The 19,577-nt window shown below is 38.9% G+C and overlaps 1 protein-coding gene and 1 pseudogene across 1 annotated transcript in view; both read right to left on the bottom strand.

The window, feature by feature from the left end:
• Positions 1–19,577, bottom strand: part of nf1a (neurofibromin 1a) — a 159,162-nt gene that overhangs the window by 88,452 nt on the left and 51,133 nt on the right. Inside the window, 2 exon segments of the mRNA XM_028463763.1 lie at positions 8,540–8,623; positions 8,780–8,853. Of these exon segments, the coding sequence (XP_028319564.1) occupies positions 8,540–8,623; positions 8,780–8,853 (158 nt within the window).
• Positions 10,680–10,797, bottom strand: LOC114475114 (uncharacterized; annotated as a pseudogene).

Consider the following 19,577-nt stretch of genomic DNA (forward strand, 5'->3'; position numbering starts at 1 on the left):
TATTTTCCTCTTAACAAGAAAGCTAAAGAATATCTGAATCTGCCATTTGAATCATCTGGTGTAATTTTCACACATCGAAGAGTAAAAATGAAATCTTTCTATAATCTATTAAAGCAAATTTCACTCCGTTACTGGAAAAATGCCAAAAGTACCTTAATTGGAAACACTAATTCTATACAGATTAACATTTTCCCAAAATTTATGGATGTTTCAAGCAATACCCACCTTCATAGCACAATCATTTTTGAAAGAATATTGTCAATTGGTCTCCTCCTATATCTGGAACAACAGACGAGCATGTATAAGAAAATTATTTATGGAAAGACCAAAAAAAACTGGTCGGCTCTCTCTCCCCAAATCTATTATTGGGCTGCAAATTTGAAGGGCTGCAAATTTGAATGCCACAGCCATGTGGTTGAAAGATTGGAAGAGTGGGACCCCTGCTTGGTTAGAAATTTAAATAAATTAAAAAACTTTAAAATTTCTCTCTGCCTTGCTTTGTGACACTTTACCTTCACTCGTCACCGTTATTGAAGGATATGCGGTTATGACAGTCATTATGCATCCATACCACCATTATCCTATTTAGATTACTAGTACAGTGCCCGTTGGAAGTATGCATTCATGTGGGAGCATAAGGGGTATAATTGTGTATTTTTGTATCTTTCTGTTGTGTTTTTGTGCATTTTTTGTATAATTAAAGTTTTTTGTTGCCATTGCAGTGTGATTCTGGAATCTTTTTGTGTATTTTTCTATCTTTTTTAGTGTAGTTTTGTGCATTTCTGTTGTTATTTTGTGTATTTTGAGTCATTTTCATATGTTTGTTGTTGTTTGGTGTATTTTTCTGTAATGTATGTATTTTGGAGTAATTTTGTGTGTTTTTGGAGCCTTTTTGTATATTTTTATGCATTTATGTTGTCATTTTGTGTACTTTTTGGATAAATATTGTTTAGTTTTTAGTTTTATTTTACTCATTTAGTATATTTTTATTATAAATACTGTGTGTGTGTGTGTGTGTGTGTGTGTGTGTGTGTGTGTGTGTGTGTGTGTGTGTGTGTGTGTGTGTGTGTGTGTGTGTGTGTAAAAAAGATAGACCCGAGAGTACCACAAAAAACAAACGTTTTGCAACACCAAAGTTGCAAATCTCTCTCAACGGCTCTGTGTGCGTTCACCATGTACATCCCGATGTAGTGCACGCACGCGCATCAGCCGTGTGTGTGTGTGTTTGTTTACATTGCAGAAGAAACACTCACCGTTGCGCAGAACAAACAATAGTCATAGTGGACCCATCCGCTCACAAAAACGTTACATTGCTCTGTCTGAAAAAGCAGAATGTTTACGATAAGGTAATGACCATCAGCACAGGCACTGCCCACACTCATGGAGACAAAGGAGGAAGTGAAGTCAGTGACCCGAGATTTAAAGTAAGTTTGGAATCACAGGAATAATATCCAATAACCATGAAATATTAACTTCAATGACTTTTAGCGGTACAAAAACATTTTTAATATTTTAACAACTGCGACACAGTGACGTCATGAACCCGGAACTGGAAGTGGCGCGCTCTTACCGAGGGAGCCGTAATTATAAAATTAACGTTTTGACCGTTTTGCGTCACCAAATTTTTCCAAAATAACAGATGCACACACTCGGGGTATTTGGAACGTGGATGAATAGCATCTGTTTTGCCTTCAAAATGGATGCCGGAAGTCGTCTCTCAACACATGGTGCGCTAGCGCACCCTCACACCCTGAGGTCAAAAGTTGAATAGGTTTCATTTCGGGGCCGTCCAGAAGTGAAATAAAATTAAAATAAACATTTTGAAATGACAAAATTATTCCAAAATAACAGATACACACACTCGGGGTATTTGGAACCCGTCGACCGAGTTTCAGGTCGAACTGGCACCACGTCGGGAAGATATTTGCTCCACACACACACACACACACACACACACACACACACACACACACACACACACACACACACACACACACACACACACACACACACACACACACACACACACACACACACACACACACACACACACACACACACACACACACACACACACACACACACACACACACACACCACACCCCCTTGCTTTTATAGGTAGATGTGTTCAAAGGCAATACACTAAGTAAAGGTAAGGTTTCAATGATATACACTTTCACAATGGATAAGTATATTCCCTCTATATATATATATATGGGAATAATGGGAGAATGATACAAGGTTTTTTCTGTCAAACGAGGAGAGGGACTCAGCCCTCTAAGCGGTTCATTGGAGACTTGAGAGCTTTGCTAGCATATCAGCGTGAATGCGGCTGCTCAAACGGCCCTCCACCCTCTCCGGTCTAACCCTCCATCCTGTGTTGATTTAAAAATAAAATGAAAATAATTGTTTTGAAATGTAATCACTAAATAAGCAATAGACAAAAAGTATGTTCACAAGTCCACAGGATCTCAAAACTTGTGAAAGGGCCTTCAACTATCTTCCTCTCTCTCACTCGCGTGTCTGCTTGGCTGTGTGCACGCACGTAGCTACTCAAGCTCTTCAGCGATTGGCTATGGCCGCACACGTGACTCGAGCTCGCCACTGTAATTGGCACTGGCACGGACCAAAGTGGAGCAGTGCAGTGATTGGCTTTGGGCACACACGTGACTCTAGTGGCTGTGCGTCACTCGCGGTAGACAATTTAAAAAAATTAAATGAAGCATTGAAGTACAAACAAATGCAACGTTGCACAGCTTTGAACTAAGCTGCAGTTATGTAGCAAGTATGAGCTCTGTCTGTCCCCGAACACCAGCGATATTTGAGAGAGACAGAGACAGACAGACAAACAGAGAGAGACACAGAGAGACAAAGACGCAGAGACAGACAGACAAACAGACAGAGACAAACTCCACATGCAAGCCAAAGATATATTTCTACCTTTCTCAATACAAAAAAATAGACAGTGAAGTGATTCTGAATTTGTAAATAAAATGTCTTCATGTATATAGTGTTATACAGGCCAGGGTGGCATACAAATTGTAAACAGAAATATTTAATTCAATGTATTTGCAATTGATTTCCTGGACAACAGTATCATGCTGCTGATGCTATTCTCCTCTGACCCTTTGTGCTGTCAGTTGTCGATCATTGATAGTCACCTGTCAGACTTCTTTTTTCCTAGTCTGTCCCAGAGCTCTTTCAAGGGTATATACTGTATAATATATAGATATCTGAAAGTCATAAATTACAATAAATCATTAAGATTACACAGGCACCTAATTACCATGGAATTACTGAAATGGAAGAAAATAAACTCGTATGAATTTTTAAAAACCCCCCTTCTAAATAGAAGTTGATTGTATGCATAAAAGGTGTAGGCTATTAATATGTCAATAAACATTGGGATGTGATTGCTGTTAATGTCATACAAGTTTAAAAACCCACTGTGTAACGTTTGGCCACTAGGGGCACTAGATTGGTAACTTTCACACAAGCGCCCCTAGTGGCCACAAGCACTGCAGCACTGTCGCAAAAATCAACAATCAGTCGGGCCAGCTTCCCTTGTCTTTTGATTGTGTATGCAGACCGACCCAGCCCTTAGAGCCAATCCTTATCCCAAAGTTACGAATCTGACTTGCCGACTTCCCTTACTAAAAAATCCAAGTTTAACTGAACTATCGCGGCGATTAGTGTACCATTAACCCAACACGAAATTACCATATTGTGCTCTTTTGGCTGTAAACAGAGGCTAAACTCGTTTCAGCTGCCCACAGCAATGGCGCCGGGTTGGGAAATGCCAGCATGTTGTGACGTCACGTAGGAACTATGTATATCCGAGCCTGTAGTCACGTGACTGCCGTGAAGTGAAACGTTCTCCAGGCATTCACCAGGTCACATGACCTGGCCAAAGACAGTCCGGCTCTCTAAACTTACATTTCAAGAGGGAAGCCCCGCTCAGAGCATTGATACTGTCAAGCGCTGTGCACAGTGTGCCTTTAAAAACATAAAAAAAAAAAAATAATCAAAGCAATACATTTTGTATGCAATACATATCAACACGGTTTTTATTTAAATTAATGTTGACCTTAACTACGTCAAAAAAGCAGGAAAGTTAGCTGTTAACGTAATCTTTAAAACAAATTTACGAAAACTATTTATTGAACTACATAAACATATATTGGATATACACATACATATGACAGTGTACTGTATAAATTTTGTAAATCAATGCAGTTATTGACAACAAATTACCAAAAATCCCAGTTATGTCACTCGAAATCACTCATATTAAACAAATCACAAGAACAGCTTTCTTCAACCACCGTAATCGCTCTAAAATCAGGAATATCTTGGCCCAGAGTGATGTTGGAAAAACTAATCCATGCATTTGTTACATCTAGACTGGATTATTGTAACTCTTTACTGTCAGGATGTCCCAGTAACTCACTAAAAAGTGAGTGCAGCCAGAATACTAACAGGTAAAAGCAGGAGAGAGCATATTTCTCCAGTATTGGCTTCCTGTATAATCAAGAATAGAGTTTAAAATCCTTCTGTTAGCCTACAAAGCTCTCCATGACCAAGCGCCTGTATATCTTAAAGACCTGTTAGTGCCCTATCGCCCAGGCAGAACACGTCACTCTCAGTTTGCTGGTCTACTGGAAGTTCCAAACGTGTCTAGAAGTCGAACAGAGAGGCTGCTACTCTCTCCACCTTTAAGCCTAAACTCAAAACCTACTTATTAGCTTATACTGTACCATATAATAGCATTAACCTAACCACTAGGAACAAACCCTAAATCTAAAAAACATCTGAATCCTCTGTGATCGGCAATTAGCAAACAAGATGGCCGCATCTAAAGACCGTAGAGATGCCGCTTCTCAATCCTCAACCACCGTTGGAGATAGACATTTTATTACTAAGCGCCAACAAGGAAATTACCATCTACGGGAAGAGATTTGTCGCCTTTCTAACGAGCTAAAAAATAAAGATGAGCTACTTGCACTGATGTCCACTCCATATTCATTCTCATTCCACTGTATTATGTTTTTCTGCAGTCTGTGCCTTCTCCTCGCCCTATTGTCTCTTTTCTGTTTCAGGTGTCTTGAAGCTGGAGCTGGCAGTTCCTGATCAATGGTTTACAGCTCAACTAAACTGGGACACTCTGGTGTTCTATCTCCCTATCCTGTTCTGTTCTCCTCATTCTATCCACTAACCCCAATCATTCGAAGCAGATGGCTGCAACTTCTGAACATGGTTCTGCTGGAAATTTATTCCTGTTAAGAGAGTAATTCTTATATAATGGGCCCATTATGCTGGTTTAAGAAGGTACTAATCATCATTGCGCCGAGCCGAGGCTGCATAACAGGCATTGTGTATACGTGTGTATACAGTAAACAGGTGGTTCAGTCCAGCTGCCAACAGAATGGACAACAGCAGCAAAACCTGAACATGTTTTCATAATTTCCACAATTCTAATCACACTGTTCAGTCATTTTTTACTCTAATATTTTATGCAAGGCATCCACTTACCACATATTTATGTTTATAAATATTAATTTGGGACTTATTGCATATTTAAAGGAGCATAGGGCAGGATCAAGAGATAAGACTCAATAGTGACAGGCAATCAGGCAAGCCGGCACAGGAGCATGCGTGTGAGCTCTTCATAGCAGATCAGCTGATGCTATGACAGTTATTTATTTACTCGCCATTCACGTGACTGTTTACTCCAAGACCTCAGTGAATGTCTCCTGTTCAAAGTAGAGGAGAGATATGTGTGTGGGATCATTCTTTTTGGTTTTGAACACTTCATCACCCATTAGCATTAAAATACTTCAAATTAATGTTTTTTCACAAATCCTGGCCTATGATCCTTTAACTTTATCTTTTTACTTGTTTGCTGCTGTAACAAGTTAATGTTTTCCTGTTGCAGGATTAATAAAATATAATAATCAATAGTAAATCAATGAATATAAATAAACACCATGCAGACAGGCTAAATTATGTTATGGCTATGATGTTTGTTCATGTACCGACATGGTAAATTAGGAAATGAGAAAGTAATGTAATGAGTAGTAATAACTGCTAAAGTCATCGCACTACAATTTACAGTACTAATGTGTAACTAGTAATTAATTACTACCCCAACACTAAAGCTGACTAAGGGAGGGCATGTTTAAGAGGCCAAAAGCAATCCATTAAAAAATAGCCACAAGCGCGCCACCTTTTCCATGCCACGTTTTCCTGCGCCGCCTTCACCAAATTGCAACGCCTTCAGCAGTCTGTGCCACCTTTGCCGCGCCGCCTTCACTGCATCACCTTTGATGCGCTGCCTCAAGTTCATACAAAGACATAATAGTCTGACAGTGAATTTTATACTATAAATGCATTATTATTGATTTGTTTAGACAGAAATGTACTATTGAAATATAAACTTAAGACATTTATAATTTTTGTTGTTGTACTAACACATCCAAGAACATTGCTGAAGTTGTAGTAGTAGTAGTAGTAGTTCAAGGAGGAGTGTGTTGAAATTTGAGCTGATGATTTTCAAGATTTGGCCAATTTCTTATTAACACATAATGGAGAGTATCTCAATACAAAATAACACGATAAAAAATAAAGCATGCATCTCATTGACTTTTTTGATCGAGAGGCCAAAACAGAAGATCGTGAAAAATTCCAAACATTTTTTATTTTTTTTTCTTCCCCATATTAAATTGTCTTCACTCTGTAAGGAGCGCCAACGCTCCAATTTCCATATTTACACATTGAGTTGGTTTAGCGCCGAGAGTTTAACAACTGATTTATATTTGAAATCAAAGTTTGTATGTGCAAATGGGAGCATTTTCAAAAAATTTCAATTATCAAAAAATTTTGGCCAAAATGCAAGTTATCAAAAATCTATAGATAACTTTTAATGTCCCACTTCTCAAGATGATCTCCAGCGATTTTGAGCTCGTCAGTGAAACGCCCTAGGAGGAGTGCATGAAAACACATTTGCCCCATATTAAATTACCTTCACTCTGTAAGGGGCGCTAACGCGCCAATGTTCGTTTTTCCACATTGAGCTGGTTTAGGGCCGGGAGTTTAACAACTGAGTCACATATGACATAAATCCGACTTCGTATGTGCAAATGGGAGCATTAAAAAGATTCACGGCTTCGCCCAGCAAACACCGTAAAAGTTATCAAAAATTAATGGATCACCTTTGGTGTCTCACTTCTCTATAAGAAATGTGTTAAAATACAACATGTTATTTTTTGCGTGGCCCTTAATAATATTATTTACTTGTCTTGTAATGGTCTACTTCTGTGTCAATTTTCATGATTTTACAATTAATTAATTATTTTGTAATGCATTTTTGGCGTACTTGGGGGCGCTGGCACATCACATTTTTGCATTTTTAAAATCAGAAAAAGCCAGAAATTAGAAAAGCACGCGATTTAATTTTGTTTGAATTTTGAGACTCTACATACAATGCTTCAGTAGGCAAAAAGTAGGTGAGTTGGTCCCGACACCGGGAAAGACAGACAGAAAAAAAGAAAGAAAAGAATCCAACCCAATAACAATGATTCCCCCTTTTTGAGTACCATGAACTATACATTATCGGAAAGCGCAAGGGCAGGCCTACGACATGACAAGTGTCCCTGGTCACTTACGGGTACGAGGTGTTCACATAGGCTCCGCCCCTTCCCTCATAGTGTGGCTACTACGAGAGTAAGAGTCCCTTCGCCAGCTTGTGGCGCTCGGGCCAAACAAGCTGCTATGGTTGACGAGAATTTATATCACCTTGGTTAACCTAACCCGTTAGTCCCCTGGTGTTCCAGACACCAGTACACATCCAGAAAATGGCATTGTTCGCTCAAAAAAGTTGACTTTAATTGACTTTGTACACTCCAGCAGGTCAGAAGGATAAACACTTTATATTGGATGAAAATAGAGGTGTCTTCAATTAATGTGTGCGTGAAAAATACACATCGCTAAAGGAAAAGCAGGAGAATTTGAAGAAATATGGAAACCTTATCAGAGTGTCTTGGATGCTAAAAGTTGTGGGTACCACTTTGAACTCAAGCGGCTGCGTTGTGTGTGTTTGTCTGTTTATTACTTATTGTCTTAGTTATTAATTTCAATATTTTACGATGAGTGAAAAAAAAAATTGAAAAACGAATGAGATGAATTGCATTCCTCATGTATTCATTTTTTTAAGTAAGTTAAATATTTATTTTTTACACTATATATGTTTGGTAAGAATGTCCTTCCCAATCCTTGTGTTTCTTTGCTGACTGTTTCCACACATATTTAACTCACTGAATAAAAATATTCGTCAGTGGCTGACTTCTGAAAGTGACAAACTGCCAATATGTAAGTTTAAAGAAAAAATGATAAATCAAAATGCAAATAAAGAATTCCTTATCTTCTTTAGGAACACATGCTCCTTCTGGAAACAGGTCAGCATAAAGCCTTGTTATGTATTATATATGTACATGTGTTTAAGCAGAACATGTAATATTCACTTACACAGAACTCAGCTTACCTGTCCATCATCTGCTTTGTTTTTTGGAAAGTTGAGAATCTGTTTGGTGGTCAAGTCCCATTTTGAATGTGTATCCTCCCAAGCCTGATGATGGAAGCCAAACATAAGACATGGTGCTTTATCTTAAGTACATCTACTGCTCTAAAAAAGGTAAAAATAATACTGAGAGAAAAATTTGCATTTACTGTTCTATGCACTATAATAAATTTTAAATGACTGAAAAGCTAAGGGAGGTCTCACCTCAGTATTTCCAGGAGTGGGGTGTTCTATTCTTCTCAACAAGGCCATCACTCTCTTCTGTAGGGTGGATCGACCTGTGAAAACATAATCAATAATAGTCCAAACCAGCCTCTTAATTTATCTTAACCTATTGTACGAAGGCTGCCGGAGCTGGCAGAGGGTTCTTGAACTTTCTGCTGTGGGAGACCTGGGTTTCGAAAAGGGGTAAGGTAGAGTGGGAGGTACGTATGTTTGTTGATGAGTTGGATTATGTGCGTTGGTGAGCCTGTGGGGAAGCTGACTGAGGATGTGTGGGTGCGGGAGTAGCATTTAGGTTTATGACCTGAACCTAAAACAGCTCAAGTTCTTAAAGAGTCACAACGTGGAGGAGGAATTCTGAGCTCCATCTAAATGCGTCTCCACTGGAACTCAAGGGTCTTTTCAGTCTATTGGCACATTTCCATTGGTGGTATTGGCTCTACACTCCTCGCTTTTGGGACCCGATGCCGTTTTTCCGGAGCGTTTCCAATGAGCATCAACCTGACACGTGAAACTGCCAGACTCCACAGATTACACTTTCTTGCTGCCATCCTCACTAAATCGCCAACAAAAATCTATGGTGTTAAAATACTTGCAAAACCATTAGCTCGTCGATTAGAGTCCGTCATGCCCCTGATTATTTCAGATGACCAGACAGGATTTATAAGAGGAAGACATTTATATTCTAACATAAGAACGCTCCTCAACGTCATCCTCTCACCATCCCCCTCCAATGTCCCAGAGGCCATAATATATCTCGACGCCGAGAAGGCATTTGACAGGGCGGAGTGGAAATATTTTTTTTTTTACCCTGCGACAGTTTGGTTTTAATAGCAATCTTATCTCTTGGGTGAAATTCGTCTACTCTTCTCCCTATGCTTCAGCGTATACAAAAAAAATCAACGCTCTACGCCGTTTTCACTTTTTCGGAGCACCCGACAGGGGTGCCCGTTATCCCCATTGCTGTTTGCACTGGCGATTGAGCCGTTGTCGGCTGCTCTGAAAAGGAAGGCAGAATTTAAGGGTATTGGAAGATGGGGCATAGGACATCGGGTTTCTTTATGTGAGGATGACCTGCTTCTCTATGTCAAAAAACCTCTGAAAAGCATTCCAAACATCCTGACACTATTGAACTCTTTTGGTTGCATATCTGGATATAAACTTAACATCTCTAAAAGTGAATATTTCCCAATAAACCAATCAGCCAAAGACAGACCTCCCTCATCTATTAATTTTAAACCATCCAAAACAGGATTTAATTATCTTGGCATTACAATTACACACACTATACGAACTATAAGTGAGAGGAAATTGACCTCATTAACAATGGCAGTTAAATCCGATTTACAAAAATGGCATTATCTACCGTTATCTTTAGCAGGTAAAATACAAATAATTAAAATGAATGTACTACCAAGATATTTGTATGTTTTCCAGTGCCTCCCAGTGTTTCTTCCTAAATCGTTTTTCACAGCCATAAATGGTATTATTTCATCATTCATCTAGGCTAAAAAAAGGTCCAAGGGCAAATCAAACACTGCTCTGCAGGGATAGATCAATTGGGGGGCTGGGGCTACCCAATCTTATTAGTTATAATAATAATAATAATGCATCAGTTTTATATAGCGCTTTATCATAGACACTCAAAGTCGCTTTACAGAATTAAGGCATTATTCTTTCACTCCACACTTAGTGGTGGTAAACTACTATTGTAGCCACAGCTGCCCTGGGGCAGACTGACGGAAGCGAGGCTGCCATAGTGCGCCATCAGCCCCTCCGACCACCACCAACACTCACTCACACACTACATTCATACTAGGCAATGTAGGTGAAGTGCCTTGCCCAAGGGCACAGTGACAGATACCACTGGGTGACTGCCACCCCACTGTGGCACCTGGAATTTTCAGTGGTCTCCCATCCAACTACTAACCAGGCCCAGACCTGCTTAGCTTCCGAGATCTAACGGGATCGGGCAATGACGGGCTGGTATGGCCACATATTGTGGTCAGCCACTGTGAACAAGATTATAGCATGGCTTACTAGCCCTCACCTCAAGTGGTGTCAAAGTGAGTCAGTCTCATGTTCCTCATCCCTGCTGGCTTTGGCTTGCAGTACCTTGCCCCTCACCCTGTCAGATTTCACTTCTAATCCAGTTGTTGTTGGAACTCTTAAAATTTTGATGCCTCACTGTCCCTCTAGCGTCTCCTATTCGCAATAATCTCTTTATTCCAGCGAAGGCCGACCCACGATTTGCTACCTTAGGAAAAAAGGGATTATGTATTTTGGGGGACCTGTACATGGATGTGTGTTTGCAAGTTTTTATCAATTAATCTCTACTCTTAACCTACATAAATCAGACTTCTTCAGGTACTTTCAACTGCAGAACTTTGCAAAAACGCACACTACATCATGCACATGCATGGTTCATGTGTTTAGATGTGTAGCTGCATGTGTGCATTTAAGTATGTGTGTAGACATGTGTATATGTGGGGGGTGTTTGTGCTGTGGAGATGTATGTACATGTACATGTACATATATATATATATATTTATGTATATGTATATTTCTATCATCTATATTATGTTGTCATATTTGCACTGTAATTATTAAAGAGGCTGAATTGTCCGAATTGTTCAACTGTATAAAAAGAAAATAAATTGTACACTTTTGTATACAATGATGTCTGTGACTTGCATTTCATAAATAAAATTGTAAAAAAACCAAAAAAAAAAACCAATGGTGGCCAAATGCTTCCTCTCTGGGAGTGAGTTGATGACTCATGACCATGTCTGCTTTTTTGGATCCTCAACAAAGGAGGTACCAAAAAAAGCAGCACCAGGTACCACAGAGGAAACGCACAAAAAGAGAGTAGAGCCGAGCAGTGGGTAAAATCAGGTCGGATGAGGGTGAGAAGACAAAAGTTATACAAGTGACTTTTTGCTGAAATCACAGTCTGCAAATGTCTTTTCCTTGGTGTTTTATGTAGGTTGTTTGAAGCTATTTGGGTAATAAATAAAACAAAAATTAAAAAAAGAAGGCTGCCAGAGCATTCTACTGGTTGCCAGCTGTCGCTGCTTCGATGCACAACAAGACCTCACAAAGTATCTAAAACGACCACACTGTGCTAACATATGAAGACAGTGCAACTGCTAATGCTAACAAAACAATGACAGGGACGTCTTATCATCACACTTTTTAGCGTTATTTACAGCTTACCGAAGTGCTCTGTTCGTCGTCTCCAAAGATAGAAGGAACTGAACCCTCAATTAGACGGTCTTTCGGCAAATCCATCTTTATACTGGCGAAGCAGTCATCCTTGAAGTGCTTCGCGCACACAAAAATGACCTTACCCACAGATGTGGGTACATTTCCGTAAAAAATAAAACTCAACCAGGCACTTCGAAAAGGTTCTGATGCTGGGAGACGGTGTAATGAAGTGTGTGGGTTACTACATCCAACAACCGAACATTTTGACTTATCCTCTCGTAACTTCGGCATCCTTGAGCTTGGACTACAAAATAAAAATGGCGGATTGCTCGAAGTGTTGGGCCTGGAGTCGATGTACCTAATTTGGCAGTTCCGGTGCAAATACTGTGACGTTATTGTTCAAAAAACGTAATAGAGAATAGAAAAATCCAAAAAGATTGAAAAATATGACCAAAACAGAATATAAAGATATCAACGGAGCACCTGAAGAGACTAATTTGAACTTTTCTTTACTTCTAAACACTCTAAATATACAACAAAATGCATTTAAAGGCTAAAAAAGTGGATTTAGCATATGTCCCCTTTAAAGTTGATAATCATTTGTTTTGTTCTACATTGTTTGCGCTCTTTATTGAGCCTTTAGCTCAAGCATTAAGGTAAAATGAGGAAATGCAAGGGGTCGAAATGAGAGGCACGGAGCATAAAATTGGTTTATTTGTGGGTGGGTGAGGATACAAATGAAATACAAAGAAAATACAACTATCGATTAATTCTAGTTCCATGCTTCCAGTTCAAGGATCAGCTATTCCATACTTCAGCTACCTAAAGACAAAGGAGGCTTGGCATTACCAAACCTTCAAGAGTATTATCATGCTCCAAGTCTTGATCTGCTGATGTGATGGGAGCTACACTTTAAAATGGAAAGAAACTGAATTGAATGTAGAAACCTAGAGTATGATAGCCAACCATGATATCCATAGAAACATGTTTAAGCAAAGGCAACTGGAGAATTGGACAAGTTTTAAAAATGAACATATTACTTAAAGCTACAAGCAGCTTTTTGTGAAGACAATGGCAGAAGTGGGTCGAGTATGAATCCCTTCACAAGTTAATTAAATTTGTTATTTAGAATAGGTTCTGGTTGTTATATTACTTACAACATTTGCACTTTTCTTGATTTTATTTTCCTTTCCCCTTTGTGTCTTTTGTGCTTTAAATTACCTGTTATAACCTAAAAAAAATTCTGCTTTTAGTTTTAAAAATATATTTGTCCAATAAACTAACAGCCCACTAGGGGTCGCTCAATGACTACCAGTAGTACGCTGACTGCTCTTTGCACTGCTTTACAGGACACATACACTGTAGACCCCCTGCAATGTGTGTACCATTATAACTGTTCCATTGTAAATGCACCCATCCACAAAGCCCCGTCACACCTTGACAACACGAACATGGTTTGAATGCTGTTTGTTGGCCACAGTTCAGCATTCAACACCATCATCCCAATTCAAGTGGCTACTAAACTCCTCACCCTTGGAGTAACTTCCTTCCCCCTGCACTAGGTCCTGAACTTTCTTAAAGACAGACCCTAGGCAGTCAGGGGTGGTGCAAGGACATTGGGTACAAAAACAGTGAGGAAATTCCTGGGGGGGGACATCTCATTGCCTAACAACACACAGCACATCATCAAGAAGGCTCAACAGAGACTCTTCTTCCTACCAAAGCTAAGGAAATTTGGATTATCCCCAAAACTCCTCAGCAACATCTAAAAATTCCCAGTGGAGATTAAGGGTATCCTGATACAACTTCTGTTCAAAAACAATACTAAAATTGCAGTCTTGCTTAATTGCTATACCCAATACAATATCAGCACACATCAAATCTACTTTTATCACTTACTTTGTAGTGTGGGATGCTAAAAAAGGCTTGATCAAGTGATATCACTCAAACAGAGAACAATAGTCAGCAACAGTAGGTATGAGAAAAAATTACCCATTTATTATTAACCACTGGGTTACATAAATTATAACCTTAAACATAAAAATACAATATAATAATGCATTGGATTTTATACACTCAAAGCACTTTACATTGCATTATTCATTCACTCCGCACACAGTAGTGAATGCAATACTGTGCCATTGGCCCCTCTGACCACCACCAACATTTACACACACTCAGTCATACTTCATATTGTACAATTAAATTAAAAAAACAAAAAATGAACAAGTAATTTTTTGGAATTAAGAACTTAGTTTAAAATTTAGAATAATGAACTGAACTAGTTCATTTTAAAATCTGTGAACGAAACTTTGAAATATTGTATGTCGAAAGTGAACTTTCCCAAAATTCGTTGTGTGGTGAATTTGCAAAGAATGATTTTAATTGCTTAGCACTGCTGGGCATATGACAAAAATATCTTGGATCTTGAATTAGAGACCACGTCGCTCAGAAATTTTTAAGGAAAGCTGAAAGCTGCCAGCCTGAGCTAAAAACTTCCTCCAAGCCTACTCACAGAAAGTCACAGCCTCGTGCAACAATTAAAGGGAAGTTATTGTCAATGCTAAATCTTCTATTTAACAGATTCGCTCCCCTTTTGCGAGACACTGAATCTCTGCCAGATGATCGGGAGAAATTGGCATAAAAAGCTATACACAAAAATATTCAAGTACTATATGGCTACACTTCAGCACAAATTAGAGCTTTAAGATATTGGTAGAACCCACCCTATTGAGCTCAGTAGTAGAATACTGAATGTGCCATCCTGGACAATATTCAGAAACACTGGGTTAAAATTGGTTTTTAAATTGTGGAAATCCATATTAAGAGTATACAGATTGAAAAAAGATGTTGAAAACTTGAGCTGGTGTGCATATGAATTTGAATTTACACCATATCAACCTGATAACATATTTAAGGATTGGATAAAAAGTGGAATCACACCTATTACAAGAAAAGGAAAAATCATGAGTTTTTAAACCTTGAAACACACCTCTCAACTCAAGCAACAAGACTGTGGATTTGTAGACATCTCCAGTAGGACTATCAGAATATTAAGAAAAATGAAAAGAAAAAAAAAAAAAAAAGGCTTACTGAAATGTTTATTGATGCACTCAGTGCAAACTTCCTCTTTGCCAAATATTTGCAGTTACCCTTTTTTTACGCATTATTACCTAGCAAACCAAATTCTAGATTTAACAGAATGGCTAAAACCAAAAGAATACCATTACACCTGTCTCGAAATAGAACAGCTAGACTGCAAACATATTAAACTCTCTGATCTCCCTTTAATCACTGTGACCCTCAAAAGTCATAACTGCTTTAAAAAACCCACTGATTGCCTCCACCCTGACTGCGTGGTGGAAAGCCCTGGACATTACAAATGTTCAATTAAAAACTAGCATGCTGTCTCCAATCTGGCACAACTCCGACTTTAGAAACAGAAAAACACCGCTCTATCTAAAAACATGGGAAGAGAGCGGAATTATTCATCTCCAAGACCTCTTCGAAAATGATAAGCTCAGGACATATAACAATCTAACCCAAACATTTAATATAAACAAAAGTCATTTTCTTCAGTACTTACAAGTAACAGAGACAATTAAGAAAAATACGGCAATAGATTTAATCACCTTACAACCTCGAGAACTGGCCATATATATGAAAAAAATCTCAACAAAAACAAAAAAACTCTCAAAAATATACAGAGCACTCTTGAACACTAACTCTAATCACTTACCAATCGCTAAATGGGAAGCTGAACTCTCAATCACTACGAACACCGATTTCTGGACAGAAATTTGTTGTAATAATTTTAAGATGACTAAAAACACAAATCTTCAGCTAATTCAATACAAAGTCCTCCACAGATCCCACATTACCCAACAGAAAATGTATAAAATGGGCTTCTCCCCAACAGACATCTGCTCTCAGGGAGCACCCAGGGAACAGCTGATTCATATTTACATGACGTATGGCAATGTTCGCCAGTTCAACAGTTTTGGTTTCTAATCACTGAAAAACTGTCCTCAATTTTGGACTGCAGGATTCCTCTATCTCCAAATCTATGTCTGTTAGGAGACCTGACTATGCTTGATATTCCAGTAAACCAATCACAATCCATCCTTGCGGCACTCGCCATAGCAACAAAAACAATACGACTGAATTGGAAAGATAAACAATCGTTAAGCATAAACCAATGGTGAAATTTCCTCATAGAATTTATTTCCATGGAAACGATGTCTGCTCAGAAAAAATAAAATAACCTGCTTTGAGGAGCATTGGACTCCTTTTCTATTTGCATTGAATCTCGATTTTTCATTTTTAGCCTGATGTGGTCGCTGTCCCTGGGGGCGCTGTTTCCGTTCCGGGTCCTTCTGGCCTGGGGTCTGGTCCCTGCTGGCTCTGGGCTCACCGGCGAGTGCCCGCTGGCTGCCCGTTCGGCGCAGCTCTGGCCGTCTGCTGGGCGTGGGCCTTGGCTCCGCTGCTGGGGTCTCGGGCAGGGGGCTCTCTGGGCCTTCCCCTCGGGGGTTGGGTGCTTGGGTGTGGGGGCGGGATGCTGGCGGTGGCTACCTCTTACCCTGGGATCTTGGGGGCGTCTGGGGGGTTACTCGGCCGTTTGGGGGGGGGGGGGGGGGTTGCTGCCCCGGGCCTGGCTGCATCTGTGGGCCCGGGGCAGTTTCTGGGTTTGCGGTAGCGGTTTGTTGCACATTTACTGGTATACGATGCACTGGCACGCCTTGGGATGTGGGATAAAACTCATACTGGGCTTAACTTTAGACACGTTAATCCCAAATACCTGCTTTAGGTACTACCACTCACTCATTACCCCTGTCCACAGCCACCACCATTATAACTAAGCTTCACACTTGTCACTATACTGGCTTGATTACACAACATAATAAGCACAATGTATTCTACAACTTCACATCTCACCCTCACTGTAAAACAATCTATTCTTCCCTACCCTTTCTATTTCCTGCCTTGAGTCTCTCCTCCCTGCTCCCTTTTCCTTCCCCCTCCCTCAGGTGTAACACTGCTCTCCCTTTTTATATCCTCCCTATAATAAAAGATTTCTTACCCTTCCTTAGGGAGGGCTGGTGATGGTCACAAATACAAAACATGCATTGCTGTCTCATAATGATTGCACTTCTTGTAGTGTTGACCTTTGACAGCAAGTGCAGACAAGAAAAAAAAATATTTGCAGTTATCCTGAACATGGTGCCATGAACATTTACATTGTAAGGATGCAAAGGCACCATTAAGAGGTGCTGTAGAAGCACAAAGAGCTAAAAATATATCCTTCAAAAACACCAAGAATCAGTATGTTGCTCTGGATTCCCTCTAAAATGTAATAAAATATTTTGTAAAGTATATGCTTAGTTAAAATTTTATCAAAAATCCATCGTACTTTTAACGTAATTCTGCAAACAAACGGCCACAAAAATAAAAAAAAAAACAGGTGGTGAAAACATAACCTCCATGGCAGTGATAAATAGAAAAAAGAAGCAGAACTGACAATATCTAATTAAGAATGGTAACATATATGCTAGGATGGGTAAAAGAAAAAAAAGAAAATATTGTGTTCCTTGTGAGGTAAAAAAAAAAAAGTCTTTTTCATTTTTAAAAAGATTCTCTAGGGTCCCAAATGGCCCCTCAAATCTGACCATTTTTAATGAAATATGATAATATATGCATGTGAACAATGTTAATTTATTTCAGATGAAATAACATTTCAATCATTCAAAATGTAAGAAATAGGTGATATTCAAACATGTGCAACATATTTATATAAGTTTTATTGCTATCATTGTATTCTGTAATAATTGTAGTTTTCACATGAAAATGATGAAATATGACATCGTGTTAACCCAAATAATTGCTCGCAAGTGTCTGTACTGGTTAGGGCCATCAGGTGATAACTTTCCAGTGTAATCCTACTGAAGCATTCTCTCAGAGTTATCATCAAATCCTACTGCCACTCAGGGTTGCCAGGTGTTTTCAACTGATGGTGCAGGTCTGGTAGAGAAAAATCAAACAGTTTATCCAGAGACTGTAGGAAAGACTGAGGAATATCTTAGTCTCCTACACAATGATGCCAGCATTTCATCATTGTTCATTGATAGCCTTCAGGCTACAAGTTCATAACATCTCCTACATGGTCTGAATCCCTCTGCCATATATTCACAACCTCTTGTGTGATGGTCTTAGCAATGGCTTTATCAGTTATGTCAGCTTTTGAGAACATGTCACTGTTCTCTGTGTTTTCAGCACATAGTGCAGGTACCCGCTGTAATTTCAAGTGTTTCAAAAGCAGTTTTGTTGTTGGGATCAACTCAATAGGCTTTCCAATTATTCTACCTTTGAATGCCTCAGTCCAATATTCAGGTTGGCGGGTAGGATGTTAAACCAGAAAGGTAAACCAAAACTCTGTCTCTCCTTCCTCTACTTGGTGTGTGAACGAGAGGGGTTGAAATGCCCCAACTTCTTATGGTATTGCTGGGCTGCACAACTCCCCTCAATGACATTCAATTTTTCAGAAAATAAAAATCCACATTGGGTAGAGATTAAGTCACAGAATTTACAATGACCTCTTCCCTAATTTCTTGATTCTGACAACTTATAAATTGCTTAAACATAGCAAAACTCTGATTCTGAAACACATGGTGAAGGTCTGGAAAATACTTGAATGAGTCAAACCTCTTATTGTAGTTTAGCCCTGTCTGGGGTAATGAATGGTTTATACCTGGCAGGACAAATCCTACTTTTAAAATATGTGCATTCAAAGGACAACAATTTGATGTCTTTATGTCCTTTGGGGAACTACAAGAGGTTTAATTTTGACAAAATATGTTTCAAATATTTTGAAATTTTGTCAGGTGGTCTCAACAAGGTTCCCTACACACAACTGGAAAAAATGTTGGTAAAGAATGCTTTGAAGAAGGGTATTATTTCAGACTTTTACAATTTGTTGCTATGTAATACATCAGAAAATTAAACTCAAAAATAAATCCTTTTGGAACGAAGATCTATCTGCCAATATTAGTGAACAGGAGTGGGAAAGGGCGTGCAGCAATGTACATACAATGTCAATTAATAGTCACCTAAGGATATTACAATACAAATGGCTAACGTGTATATATACACACACAACACCAGTGAAATTGTACAACTACTAATAGAAACATACCAGACATACCTGTATGTATAATATGTGGCTTAAAAGCTACGTTATTACATGGTATGTGGGAATGCAGTCAATTAAAAACTTTTTGGGTACAAGTGAGATTGAATCCCTTGCAGTTATGTACAGTATGTAGATATGTCTACCTCCTAAATTAAGGAGGTATGTTCTTGAAAGGCCCTGTGTTTTCTTTTTTATGTTTGTAAATATGAGTATAATTGAATAATGTATCACTTTGTAAAAGCCCATAATAAAAAAAAAAAACGTTTATGAAAAAAAGGAAGCCCAATCAAGTATTGAGTGCATAGAAATAAACATACTTATCAGAAGCCTGACATTTCTGTTTCAAATATTTTTTATTGCTCTTATGTAATCTAATTTTCTTTTTAT

The sequence above is a fragment of the Gouania willdenowi genome, chromosome 13 (genome assembly GCF_900634775.1).
Source record: "Gouania willdenowi chromosome 13, fGouWil2.1, whole genome shotgun sequence".
Taxonomy (NCBI): Eukaryota; Metazoa; Chordata; class Actinopteri; order Blenniiformes; family Gobiesocidae; genus Gouania; species Gouania willdenowi.